This window comes from Eleutherodactylus coqui, chromosome 11, assembly GCF_035609145.1.
Source record: "Eleutherodactylus coqui strain aEleCoq1 chromosome 11, aEleCoq1.hap1, whole genome shotgun sequence".
Taxonomy (NCBI): Eukaryota; Metazoa; Chordata; class Amphibia; order Anura; family Eleutherodactylidae; genus Eleutherodactylus; species Eleutherodactylus coqui.
The window spans coordinates 21694466-21708354 of NC_089847.1; the positions used below are offsets into that span (position 1 = coordinate 21694466).

General features: G+C 45.3%; 1 protein-coding gene across 5 annotated transcripts in view; it reads left to right on the forward strand.

The window, feature by feature from the left end:
- NFAT5 (nuclear factor of activated T cells 5) overlaps window positions 1-13889 on the forward strand; it is a 117582-nt gene that overhangs the window by 80347 nt on the left and 23346 nt on the right. For 4 of the 5 annotated variants that reach the window (XM_066584136.1, XM_066584137.1, XM_066584140.1 and 1 more), the window contains 5 exons: window positions 1296-1468; window positions 3646-3780; window positions 7051-7103; window positions 8579-8711; window positions 10355-10432. In XM_066584136.1, coding sequence (XP_066440233.1) covers window positions 1296-1468; window positions 3646-3780; window positions 7051-7103; window positions 8579-8711; window positions 10355-10432 — 572 coding nt within the window. The remainder of the gene's footprint in view (window positions 1-1295; window positions 1469-3645; window positions 3781-7050; window positions 7104-8578; window positions 8712-10354; window positions 10433-13889) is intronic. The other variant, XM_066584138.1, reaches the window with a different exon arrangement.

The following is a 13889-nucleotide window of genomic DNA, read 5'->3' on the forward strand; positions in this document are numbered from 1 at the left end:
TAATTTTTTTTTCCCCGCCAGTGCAAAACGCGCTTTTTAAAACTAACCTATTGAAATCAGTGGGTTCTATTCTCTGTGTTTAGTGCATGCAGATTTTGGTGATACCTGGTGATATATATACTTGGGACCGCGGCCCCTTGGGTGATATAGATATAGGTATATACACCTCGGACCGCGGCCCCTTGGGTGATATATATACACACCTCGGACCGCGGCCCCTTGGGTGATATATACATACATACATACATACATACATACACACATACACACACACACACACACACACACACACACACACCTCGGACCGCGGCCCCTTGGGTGATATATACATATACACCTCGGACCGCGGCCCCTTGGGTGATATAGATATATACACCTCGGACCGCGGCCCCTTGGGTGATATATACCTGGGATGTGTTGTATTCAGTCCCAGGTGTAGATCGCCCACGGGGGCCGCGGATGTGATTTTATTTTTAGACCTAAACTGGAATTCATCTGCCTAATACTTTGTTTATATAGGAAGATTTGCCTTCAGCTACATTCCTTGCAGCTCTGCGGGCCTCACATATAACCTACTGTAGACTGACATGCAGAAATAAACAAAGCGACTCCATTACCAGGCATGACTATGATCCTCCTAAAAGGGACAGGAGATCATTGATGTACACTGATTGGCCACTTTATTAAGAGATGTCCATGTAATATCGCGTTTGACCTCCCTTGGTCTGCAGCAGTTTGTGATGGCGTCCATCCACGGGTATCAGAGCATGTGCCAAGAACACATTCCCCCACCGTTACTCCACCTCCACCAGCCTGATAGTAAGGGGTCATTGATTCATGCTGCTTGCGCCAAATTCTCTGTGGTCACAGGGATGGTTTCCATACAGGGAAGCGCCAGTCGTCAAAGTCTGGGGGCTCTAATAAAGTGGTCGCTCAGTGTAGATCAGGCCTACTAACTTGTCTTTTTTAATACTTTCCACTATTTGACGTTACTATAAGGTTGACGTTTCCTTGAGGTTGAGGGCAGAAACCAAAGATGGGGTAGCATCATTGCCTCATGCATTGCCTTTTATTTGTGTCCCCCTGTACCCGGAGCCATTTAATAACCTTCTACAACATATAATATTGGCTTTTGCAGCTGTTTCACTGAACTGCAGTTTTTGGTATTCCTTCTCTTCCCCCCCCCCCCCCCCCCAGTTTGGTGTTAATTGCAATTCAACGATAATTACCATAGCATCCATACCCAGCCAAGATGTTGCATTAACGGCCTTGACCCTTTCCTGCTCTTATCACAGGGTTGATTGTGTTGGGATCCTGAAACTCAGGAACGCTGATGTCGAAGCCCGTATCGGGATCGCCGGTTCCAAGAAGAAGAGCACGCGAGCGAGGCTTGTGTTCAGAGTCAACATCCCACGGAAGGACGGCTCCGTTCTAACCTTACAAACCCCCTCATCTCCGATCCTCTGTAGTAAGTATTGGCACTACTGTAAGTCACGGCCGGCATTGCCACCATGTAGGATGTGCTTTATAGCGCAAGTCAATGCAAAGATATCAATGAGCAAGATTACACGTATACCAGATGATTGTTCAGACTGCCTGATTTGCAGTGGAATCCGCATTCCTTTACTTTCAATGGGAATCCACACCCTAGTCTATACAGCACAGATGGGTTTTTGGGGGGAGGAGACCAAATGGTTGTGCAAGCTCACTAGCATTCCATTCACTTTTATGGAGATTGCGGAGATACCTGAGTGGGAGCAGTTCACCTATTTCTGCCAGTCCCATTGAAATGCATGGAGCGCTAACTGTGCATGCTTAGCCAGCGCTCCATTCGTTCTGACATCACTGCGAGGAAAGAAGCGGGCTTCGCAGTGACAGCTAGCCCTGTTCTGGAGATCGGTGGGGGTCTCACCTCACCGATCAGCAAGTTAACTTGCAATCTTGATAGAACCCTTTTAAGGGGAAAGGGAAGCTCAATTACACTGGGGATGAACTTCACTCCTGCTCACAGGTTGGGAGCGGTATTGCAGCTTAGCCATGTGCACTTCAATGGGACTGAGCTGTAATACCAGACGCAACCTGAGAAAGCTGTGAAACTATTTCTGGAAGAAAGCCGCTATATTTTTTTTAACTTGACAACCCCTTTATGCTAGTATGATACATGGGTCAGGAACGCTATCTTTTCTCCTTAGGGAGAGCACCTACAAGGTGCGTGAGTGAGGAGACTTATAAGGTCATTCATGCTCTTCTGGGTAATATGCAAATAATGGAGATGGAACAATACCTCTGCAGCGCCACCTATTAGAAGGCAGCATTCCTGCTAGTCAATGTTAGACTTTTTATGCAAGCCTTGTAACAATGACTGGGAATTGAAAGCCAAGCCCAAATCCATACGCAGACAGCTGTTTCGGGGTATTTGCCCCTCATCAGTGTGCAGTCGGTTTCTGGCTTGGCTAGTGAGAGCCCTGTGATGTGGGTTAGGAAATCTTTTCTTTTCTTAGGGAGAGCACCTAGAAGGTTCGTGAGTGAGGAGACTTATAAGGCCATTCATGCTGCTCTGGGTAATATGCAAATAAGGGAGATGGAAGAATACCTCTGCAGTACCACCTATTGGAAGGCAGCATTCCTGCAAGTCAGTGTCAGACTCTTTATACAAGCCTTGTAACAATGACTGAGAATTGTTATCCAAGCGAGAATCCACATACAGACAGCTGTTTCGGGTTTTTTGCCCTTAATTAGTGTGCAGTAGGTCTCTGGCTTGGCTACAAAATGTAGTTTTAAATGGCGGCCATTCAAATGACTAGCCGACCATTTAATTCATTGATGGGATGGGTCCCCCAGAGCATAAGCAGTTGTCTTCTATTGCTCATAAAGGGGGAACCCCTCTCTCTATAATGTCAATTTGCCCTAATAGGCGAAACAGGTGGTTGTTGTCTTAAGGCAATCCTTTTAAAGGATGCATATGCTGACCTTGGTCATGTCGGAGTTCCACCTTAAACAACCTGTTATTTATAGTAAAGTGAGTTTTCTGGGGTGAAGATCGGGGATCTGTTTTCAGGGCTTGTGCCCTTTGTCCACACTTTGTTTTCCATCTGCTATGTGCACACAAAATCTATTTAATTCTTAGAGCTGCCAAAACATACATGGCCTTTGTTATCTGCGGAGACCAGCTTGGCCGAAGGCAGCTGTAACCCCGGCCAGGCTCTGGAGGAGAGCGTTCTATTTTATAGCATGAGCTTTGGACCGGTGTTCATGTTTTATACATCACCGGGGGCTTATTTGATGCCGTGCCACTCCAAAGACTACCCGTAATAACAGACCAGCCGACATGACTCATTACAGTGACAGTCGCTGGTCTTGTCTAGGATTTCCATTTCATTTTGGACTAAATGGGAGCTTGTGCATAGCGGGAGTTCTGGTGCCACCGGAAAAACTTGGTCATGTTTGGCTTAACATTGGAGAGCCATTCTGACGTCGGGATGTGAGATCTGCTCATTTGCCCTGCACTTCTCCAGTACTCATTCTCTAGGGGGCAGCACTTACCAACACTAATGCATTCACTTACCCAAAATAGATTTTGTACCTGAATAGATAAGACATTGATTGACATATTAACTAGCTATTAACCTATTCTTTCCCCTTTAGCTCAGCCTGCAGGGGTGCCAGAAATCCTGAAGAAAAGTCTGCATAGCTGCCCTGTAAAAGGAGAAGAGGAGGTTTTCTTAATAGGCAAAAACTTCCTGAAAGGAGCGAAGGTTGTGTTCCAGGAAAACATCGCCGGTATATATGACTAGTTGTACTTGTTTGTTGTCCTATTGAAATTTTAAGAAATCACCTGTATATCAGCTCTTAGCCTGGGCTCCCATGGGACGGAAATCTTGCGGCTTGGCCGCACCAAAAAAACGTAAGATTTCTGCGGGATAAGCGCTGCTTCAAAACCTGCGGCAGTTTGCCGTGGGTTTTGAAGCGGTTCGGACGCCAGCATTCCGTTGTGGCATTCTCTCCCCATAGAGAGGAGAGAGGCCATAACGGAAAAAAAAAAGAATGGACATGCTGTGGCTGTCAATTCCGCACCGACGGCTCTGCGAAGCTTCGCCGCTTCGTGTGGACGAGATTTTTGCTAAATCTCGTCCACATGGCTGGCTAATCCGGGGATTAGAAGCCGTGGGCGGATTTACCGCACAGAATTTCCACGGCAAATCTGTCCCTTAAAGAGCAGTATGATAAATGCAGATCCCACCTTTGGGACCCACATTTATCTCCCAAAACGGTTACCCCTGGCCTGGCTGTAGGGGGTAGCTGAGGTAGTCCGAATTATGTAATAACTGCTGAGTGGGCTGTATTGTTTTTCCCAAAAGGGTTTTGTCCCATCTTAGCACTTCTGGCCGAGAGAAGAAACCCGTGGCTGGTTTTCCGACCACTTGGACGTTACGGAAATATTGTTGCAGTAACTCCGATTGAAATGAATGGGAGTTATGGAAATGGTGTAAGGTGGCTGCTTCCGTAAGACGCAGCAAGGTGGTGGGAAAATTAGCTGCGTGTTTCTTCTCTCAGTGGGGGTCCCGCTGGTTGCACTCCTGCTGATTGCTAAGACAAGGAGGCTGCAGCGCACACCCAAGCCCTTTGCCCATTTTCACTGCTTTTCGGCTCTTCCCAACAGTTAAAATGGCTGCATAAAAGTTCCATAGATTTCTTTCAGCTGCTGAAAGGAGACAAAAAGCAGCGAAGACGACTGAAGGGGCACAGTGCCCAGGTGAGCGCGGCAGCCTCCTCATTCTAGAGATCAGAGGTGGTCTCAGTAGCAGTACCTCCCATTGATAAAAACTTCTGACATGTCTCTCTGACTTGTCAAAAGTTTGTGAAAAGTGCAGCTACTCTTCGCCTGCCATAGAAGTGAATGGGCGTTGTGGAAACGGTGTAGCACAGCCCTCTTTGCTATTTCCATTTTGCATCCAGCCTTGCCAATATGTTCAGAGAAGTATCCCCATTGCTGCCGTGATTGGCTGGGATGGGACCACCTCTTTTAAATTGTAAGCATATTCTTGCATATGGGATAAGGAGAAAATCGTATTTTTTGGGTTCCTTTGCCTATTAAGCTTTCAGACACTTTGGGCAGTGCTTGGGGTCATATAGTCAAAGGTGGCTCTACGGGTCCCCAGTTAATTCACAGAAAGAGAAGCCTAAAATCAGAATTTTATTACAAGATTATTAAAATCGTTGGGCAAAAAAACTATCAGAAAAACAAAAAAAAGACAAAGAAACCACAAATTGTTGTAGGTTCTGCTGAAGGTGCCCCGTTGGAGAGCAGGGATCTTTAACATATACCTAAAGATCGATTGTGGGTAACTTAAAGAAGGGATCAACCCTCTTTTAGCTGTATGTCCACCCTCCTATTGTTAGAGATGTATTATTGAGTGGGGTTTCCTCAGTAGGTAGGGTTAGACCATATGATGATACCTGCACCCATAAAACAGGAAATAGTACCAAATAGTAGTGCCTGTTTCTGGATACAGCTATATATGCTGACCTGCAGGCGTTCTATTGCAAAATGAGAAGGAGCACTTACTGTTTTCGCATGTAAGGGAGCACAATCCCCCAATGCATAACTACATGCACTCAGTTCTGTCACACCGAATGTGAATTTCTATCCAGTAGGTTAGATTTGGTTCAATGCATTTCTGTCGCACCATACAACTTCTTCAGGAACCAGTTGGTCATATATTCCATACAAGTTGGGGGTACATTGAATTATTCTAGTCCCTCCTATATAACCCCCCCTTAATCAAGTGCTGAGGAGGTTTACTAGATGACAGACATCACCAGAACTGATAACAGAATCATTTTTTTTATATAGATAGCCTTCAGTTTGAGATACCGAATATCCACCTCCCAGAAGATATCAATATGGCATATCTACAGCTAGACGAAATTAAAGCAGACTAGAAGGTGCTACAGTTTTGCAAGAGCAAAAACCCACTAGCAGAGATGACTAGTACAAGCTGGTGAAGGAATCAGGCTAACTAGTAGTTTAATGAAGCGGGTATCTGAGCTCTACCACTAAGCCAACGATTCATACAATGAATGACGAGCATGAAGCGCATGATTCTCATTCATCGTTCAGTCGTTGGCTCGCAGTAAGGCTGAACGATTATCATTCACTTTCATTCATTTGAACGATTTTTTTTTTGATCGTTAATCATTCCATCTTAAAGCTCCCTAAGGGCTCATGTCCACGGGCAAAATATGATTTAAGATCCGCAGCGGATCTCCCGCATGCGGATCCGCATCCCATAGGGATGCATTGACCACCCGCGGGTAGATAAATACCCGCGGATCGTCAATAAAAGGGATTTAAAAAAAAATGGAGCATGGAAAAATCCGGACCATGCTCCATTTTCGTGCGGGTCTCCCGCGGGGACGGCTCCCGCGGGCTTCTATTGAAGCCTATGGAAGCCGTCCGGATCCGCGGGAGACCTAAAATAGGAATTTAAAGTATTTACCATCCGGCGCGGGCGGAGAAGATCAGCTGTTCCTCACGGCCGCATCTTCCTTGCTTCGGCTCGGCGGATGTGCCCGGCGCATGCGCGCGGCACGTCGGCGACGTGCCGGCGACGTGCCGCCGGCGTCAGGAATTCATCCGCCGGCCGAAAATGAAGATCCGGCCGTGAGAAACAGCTGATCTTCTCCGCCCGCGCCGGATGGTAAATACTTTTAAATTCTTATTTTCGGCGCTCATGTCCGCGGGGCAGGAGGGACCCGCTGCAGATTCTACATGTAGAATCTGCAGCGGATCTGATTTTCCCCGTGGACATGAGGCCTAAGAGTCAAACTAAATAAACATTGCTCCATCTGTACCTCACCTCATCACTGATGTACTCTGGTCCGGATCAGGGCCCCTAACGAGAAAGAATTAAGCATTTAACCCCCCACTACAATTTGTGTTCTTTGTGCTATTGTGTCATTTTTTTGGGGGGGTCGGTAGTGGAATTGGGATATGTGGTTTATACTTGGTGGATTTTTGAACATGGCGCATTTCTGTTTCTCTTTCAGATGATAATTCGTGGAAAGCTGAGGCTGAAATCGACATGGAGTTATTCCACCAGGTACCGTATACCACGTTCTCAGCTCATTTTCCACACAGTCACACTAAAACTATTATGATGGTCCAGTATTACAGAAAATAAGCACTTCCATAGCGTAGCATCACCAAATAAAGCATTGTCGGTAGAAAAAAAAATTCTCACCTTTCTGGATTGTGCAAACCAGCTACAACACCAGAAAATAAGGTAAATCATCTGCCGCCTCTCCGGAACGGACAGACAGGATGACCTCCATACAGTGAGATAGAGAAATGGAGACCAGGGATCCCAGGCAACTACTAGATGGGATGAATGCGCCTGTCCAGCACTGAAACACGGAATTGCCTGCGTAAATCGATCATGCTTTCAATCTCCTTCAGCCATTACTTCTCTTCCATCAGCAGTGCTGGGATTCCTGGTTTTCATTTCTCTATCCCACATTGACGCTGGGCAAGATAATGATTTCCAGTGACGTTGCTCTATGAAATTAATTAATCACTTCTCCACAAGATAAGGAATATCTATCTTGTTCATAGTCATTTATGTAGCTGGATCACCAAGTTCATTTTTGTCTATAACTATCTGATCAGAGGGGGCCGATTGCTTAGACCACCATCAATCTCAAGGATCCCAAACGAATAGAGCCTCGTACTGCAAGCAGCTGCTCCATTCATTTCAATCAGCCTTCCCAAGATAGTTAAAGGGACTCTGTCACCTACTTTTAGCCCTACAAGCTAAGCTTATCGGTTGAAAGTAGATGACCTGCTGAGCCCGGGGATGTAAGTGTTCTACTTCCCTGTCGTTCCTTTCCCCTTCCCGGTGTCAGCGCTGCTGCAATGCATCGAGCAATACTGCTAAGTAGTCTGCCCATTATAAAATTAGAATGGGTGGACTACTTAGTAGCACCACCAATACATTGGGCGGTGGTTTCCAGCACCCACAACAGGGAAGGTAAATATAATACTTACCACCCCGGACTCAGCAGGTCACCTACTTTTAGCCCACAAGTTTAACTATAGGGCTGAAAATGGGTGACAGATTCCCTTTAAGCACTTTGCTATCTCCAGTAGTCCAATTGCGATGCATGGAGCAGCAGTGTGAATGTGCAACCATCGCTCCATTCAGTCAAGGACACGGCAGACAGCTGTTCCTGTGATTGGTGTTGATCCCGGTGGTCTGGCACCCACCGATCAGTAAGTTATCCTGTGGATAGGGGATAACTTATTTTGGTGGCATAATCCCTTTAAAGTGAATATTTACCTTTTAACACCATGTTGTGTTTAAGGCCCAATGTTCTATACTAGTTAAGTGTATCCTACATCTTTACAGATTTTTCTGGCATTGCTCCAAAACTATAGATTTTAACTAAATGATAAAATTCCAACTACCTGCAACCCCCGCTGTAGGGAGACGTAGGATCTTGCTGCATGAGGTTTTATTACTTAACAGCTTTCCTGCTTCGTTGAACTTTTAATTCATTCTCTCTTTATCTGCTGTAGAACCATCTTATAGTAAAGGTGCCTCCTTACCATGACCAGCATATCAATTCCCCTGTGTCTGTTGTAATGTTTGTGGTGACAAACGCAGGACGATCTCATGAAGTTCAGCCATTCACATACACTCCAGATCCATGTAAGTACCACTGGCTTTCTAGATCTTTGTTGCTTGGAGGGTTCAGGCTAACCAGGACTTTCAGTAAAATCATGGGATCGCAACTGCAACGGTCATTGCAGGCATGGTCTCCCCACAGTATTATTGCCAATGACTTGACCTTAAAGCAACTCTCTGGTCCCTGATAAACCAAGTTCGCCGCACCTCCCCTTTGACTACCTGTGCCTTGTTATGTATTGGTAGTCTAAGCCTCTACGCGCTGCTCTGGCACTGGCCAATCAGAACGGCATGTAGTGTCTTAGACAATCAATGAATACTAATGCACAGGTAGTGAGAGAAGCGGGGCAGCCATCTTTGTTTGTCCAGGATTGAAGGGTCACTTTAATTTGCGGTGTAGGCTCTCAGCCTTAGGCCAAATGCACACGGGCGTATTTGCATTGCGGTAATCGGAATGAGCATCCGCCTCCTGATTCTGCAGCAAATATTGCCCATAAACATGCTATGGAAAATCGCTTTTTCCTGTCCACGAGCGGAAATCAATTGCGATTTTCCGCTCGTGGAGGAAAAATCGCAGCATGTTCTATTCCAGCGCGGACGGCTTCCATTGAAGTCAATGGAAGCCGTCCGATCCGCGGACCTTCCACAATGGCATTGCAAAAAGGCTGTGAAATCACCTAGCGATGGCGCAGCATTATCTGTACTGTGCATGTGTGCCGGAGCGCCATTTGGCACATCCGCAGAACAGATAACATTGTGTGCGTTCGGCCTATACTGCACAATGCTTGGTTATTGGTCACGTTAAACCAGGATGGGATTACATAATAAATAAAGCATAGCCTTCGGATTGGTCATATGGCATTTTTATTTGACAAGTTGCTATAATGTTGATGGACTGGTGAGCAGACGTAATACTAGCATGATTGTGTCCTCGTCTTCTGTGTATAGTCCATGATCCTCCTTGCTTTTGGTACCATACGCACAGTTCTTTCTGTATTGACTCCCCTTTGTCCAGAAGGTACACAGATATGCAGCAGCAAACTTGCAAGAAAATTTTGCTGCAGCATCTGAACTTGTTCATAGATCTCTTGAATGCTCTACAGAAGAAGACGCTAACATGTCTATTACTATCCAGCACAAAGGGGACATAGATATAGAAATGACAGTCGATATAGCAAAAGTAATGCACCTCTATGGTCTTATTAAAGAGAATCTGTCCATTTACTATGATCTTCTGTACATCGGCGGAATCTTGCAGCTACATTACCATATTCCCAGTAGCCAAAATGGCATTTGGCTAATAGGAGGGCTGAAAGAATACGGTGGACTTGAATGTTATGAGTCCGTTGTATATGTGATTGACAGGCTGTTGGCTATGGATGTATATACAGGCAGTTATACATTGGCCTGAGAGGCGCTGGGAGCGCTCTCCTCGTGAATACAGTGGACTCATAATTTTGAGTCCGCTATATTCTTTGAATAGTCCTATTAGCCAAACAGCAAAAAAAAAAAAAGTTTCTTTGACTCCTAGGGCTATGGACCTGTATCTGTAATATTATGCCCTTGATATAGGACAGCATATTAATCTGACAGATCCACTCTGATTCTGAGATTTGAATGTTTTATTTTCTTAACGTGTGTAATTAACTCTTGTCCTCCATTGGCAGCCATTCCAGTAAATGTTCTCATAAAGAAAGAGCTATCCAGTCCAACACAGGCCTGTACTTTTGAAGACTCTATGAAAGGTATTCATCTTCTTCATATTGATTCAAAAGTTCATTAGATTCCATCTGCACATTTAATTAATTTATTTTTTTTTAAGGGCAACTACAGATTTTTCGGATTTGCAGAATTAAAGGCGAACTCGTCATTTATAGTTTGGAAGCATAGACATGTGCTAGATGTCCCCAGACAGACCTTAAATGGATTTCCTGGGACTTTGGGCTTTTGTTCTATTGATGACCTATTCTCAGAATGATTCATCAATAGGTACTCTGTGGGAGCGTGCAGCTTGGAATCCCTACCAGTCAGCTGATTCCAGGCGCCCAATGTCAGTACAGAAAACAGATAGCATTGTCCATAGTGCAGCAGCCTGGGTTGGTATGGCAAGCACGGCTCCCATTAAATTCAATAGGAGCTTGTGTGCCGTACCAAATCGGGCCGCTGCAGTGTTGAGTGTTATCTGCTTCAAGCACTTACTACATTGACAGCAATGGGAGAAATCAGCTAATTTATTGGGATCCTGAGCGTTGGACTCCTGCCAGTCATAACCTATCTTGAGGACAAGTCATCAATAGAAAAAATGCCCAACCACCCAGGTAACCCTTTTAAGAGTTTTCTGGAACTTAAAGTGTAACTAAACTTTTAGAAAACTTCCAAGCTGTCATAGTAACATGTCAGAAGTTTTGTTCAGTGGGGGTTTAGACCACCATCAATTGCTAAAATTAAGGGTTTTATTCCACTTTGCTTGGTGGGGTGTACGATATATTGCTTGCCAAGGAGGCACAGTACCCCGCTGATAGCTTCTGCCCCTTCATTTTAGCAATTGGTGGGGTCTGAGCAACCGGATTCCCACTATTGTTGTTTCGGACCCCTTATAGCTGGAGTACAGAGGATACGGTTTTGCATTAAACTTTTGGCTTCCCTTGTCGGCCTACAGATATTTTAAGTTGTGATATTTCATATATGTGCTGCTAATCGCCATCAGGAGTCATGTTGGCCGTAGACATGGGATCCCTTTCAGTGGACTCTGTCAATGTTGATGGGGTCTACTTAGTGCTTATAGGCCTGACAGATTCTTCTATGTGAAAGGGAAAACGAATCCAAGAGGATAGCTTTTTCCTTTTTATTTTGCTAGCAGATAAGCAGTGCCAAGGTTATCTGGCCGCCGCTAATCTCTTATTGCCGTTTATGCATGTAAATGAGGGCATCGTGATTGGGAACTATTGCACCAGCCATGGTGAGACTGATGGTTATTAGATCTATACCGCTTTGTGTGAAAATTCTAGGTCATTTCCATTAGAATCGTTCGCTTTGAAGATTGGAAAGCTCTGACTGAGTGTAAAGCGTGCAGCCTCAGCCGCTTCTCACAAAGCATCGGGGGCCATGCTGAGCTGATTTAGCTATGCATATTTCATGGAGATGATTTAGCTCTGTAATATACCTCCGCCTTATATGCCAGCATGCAATAATGGGTTTATTTGCTCTTTAAACATTTTCTTGCTACAACACTCATTGCACTTAATTGGAGATTTTGGCGACTACTTTCATGCTGTAGTGAACGACGCATCCTGTCCGGCAGGGAACGGACTCGGGACGGGGCTTTGCACTCTATGAAGATGTGTCTTTGACATAACACAAGGTCTCGGGGTCTCTTGAGTGAACAGAAAGCACCATTTTGCATTGTTTGGGCCCAGTCTGGTCTTTATGATTCAGCACAGAACAATTATTGCTGCTTTGACAATATTTTTAGATCTAGACTTTTTCACCAATAGGCTTTGCTAAATACGTTACCTGAATGTCGTCCCCATCACGCCTCAGGTAGGAGCTCAACTTTCATATTATCGGTGTATTTACGGCACTCTTCAGCTGATCGGTCGGGGTCCTGAGCGATGGACCCCAGCCAATCAACTATTGATGACCTATCCTGAGGATAGGTCATCAGTAGTATACTCCCTGGAAAGCATTTAGGGGTGTACCAGGACCGCAATATTACTATTACACCAATACAATATTAATGGTCTAGACTTGGGATAGGCCATCAGTAGTAGATCAGTGGGTCCGACTGCTGACATCCCTGCAATCAGCTGACTGGAAGGTCCTCCAATAAGTACCACTTCATTGTTTACTAGGCCCAGAGTCGCACCCGTACTTCCTAAAAGCGGCTGTGCCTAGTGTGCTAGCTGTCTCAGTCACTTGAATAGAATTGAACTTTAGTCAGTTGCAGTACAAAGCAGGACGACTACAAAGAGTATGGTGCCGTCTCTCTGGCTAGTAAATAATGAAGGGAACACAGCACTTGTTGGAGGCCCTTTCAGTCAGCTGATCAGCAAGGTGTTGGGAGTCAGACCAACATTAATCTAATATTAATGCCCTATTATAAGTACAGACCATTACTGTGTTCCTGGAAATGCTCTTTAACCCGGGGGGGGGGGGGGGGGGGGGGATTTATTTTGTGCTCATTGTTGCCCGAGCTGCGTAATACATTTGTAAGGGGATAGGTAGGTGACCGTTATAATACTGCCCCCATAGACAATCCAAGAATTGTCTTATCTAAATAGAATATCCTTCAAAGTGGCCCTCTGATTTTGGGACAAGAGAGGAAGGCCATTATATTACCTGCTGTAGTTGTTCTTCTCTATTGTCCCTCCAATCTGCCAGTTCCTGGACCCTTTTTCGCTCTTCAGGATGGCTGCAGCTATTTTCAAACTGCTTAATGAACTTGTACACTGCTCTCTGATTGGCCATCACTGATCACGTGAGCAGCTTTGGCCAGTCAGCCGGTATAGTGCATTGGTAGTCTAACACTAACAATGCACTGTAAGAATTAGGTAGTCCGAAATTGCATCGGCCATGTTAGACAGCCAAAAAATGGGACCCGGAACCGCCAAAACAGAGGAATGGCAGAAAGGAACAACTGCAGGTAATATACCCCTCTGGTCCCAAGACTGTTTTTGTCCTGAACGTGGAGGGTTGCTTTAAGTGATACCGAGCCTATTACACTAGCCAATGATCGGGCATATGATAGTGTTTTATTGTTTCATCATTGGTACATTTACACTGGGCAATGATTGGCAACGAGCATTCAAAAACACTTAATAAAGAAATGATGGATGACTAAGGATGCAAATTTTGCCACCTGCACCTCCCCCCGGGGGATACGTCGCTGACGACACCATAAACTGGTTTGCATAATTGATCGTTCGGATGGACTGCTGCACGGTAACTTCAGCATGTGAAATTCAAAACCAACGAGCGCCAAACAACTTACCGTATAGTCGACGGCAAACAATAGTCTGGCCGTGTGATGGGAACCATAGTAGGTATATTACACCAACTTTAGACAACTTAGGAAACTCTACATCAGTGGCCTCCAACTGTTGGGCAACTCCAACTCCCAGCAGCTGTGGAGTCACCGCATGGCGACCATTGCCTTACATTATCGCGTACATTTTTGCGAGGCTTGGCAGCGTCATTCTCGTA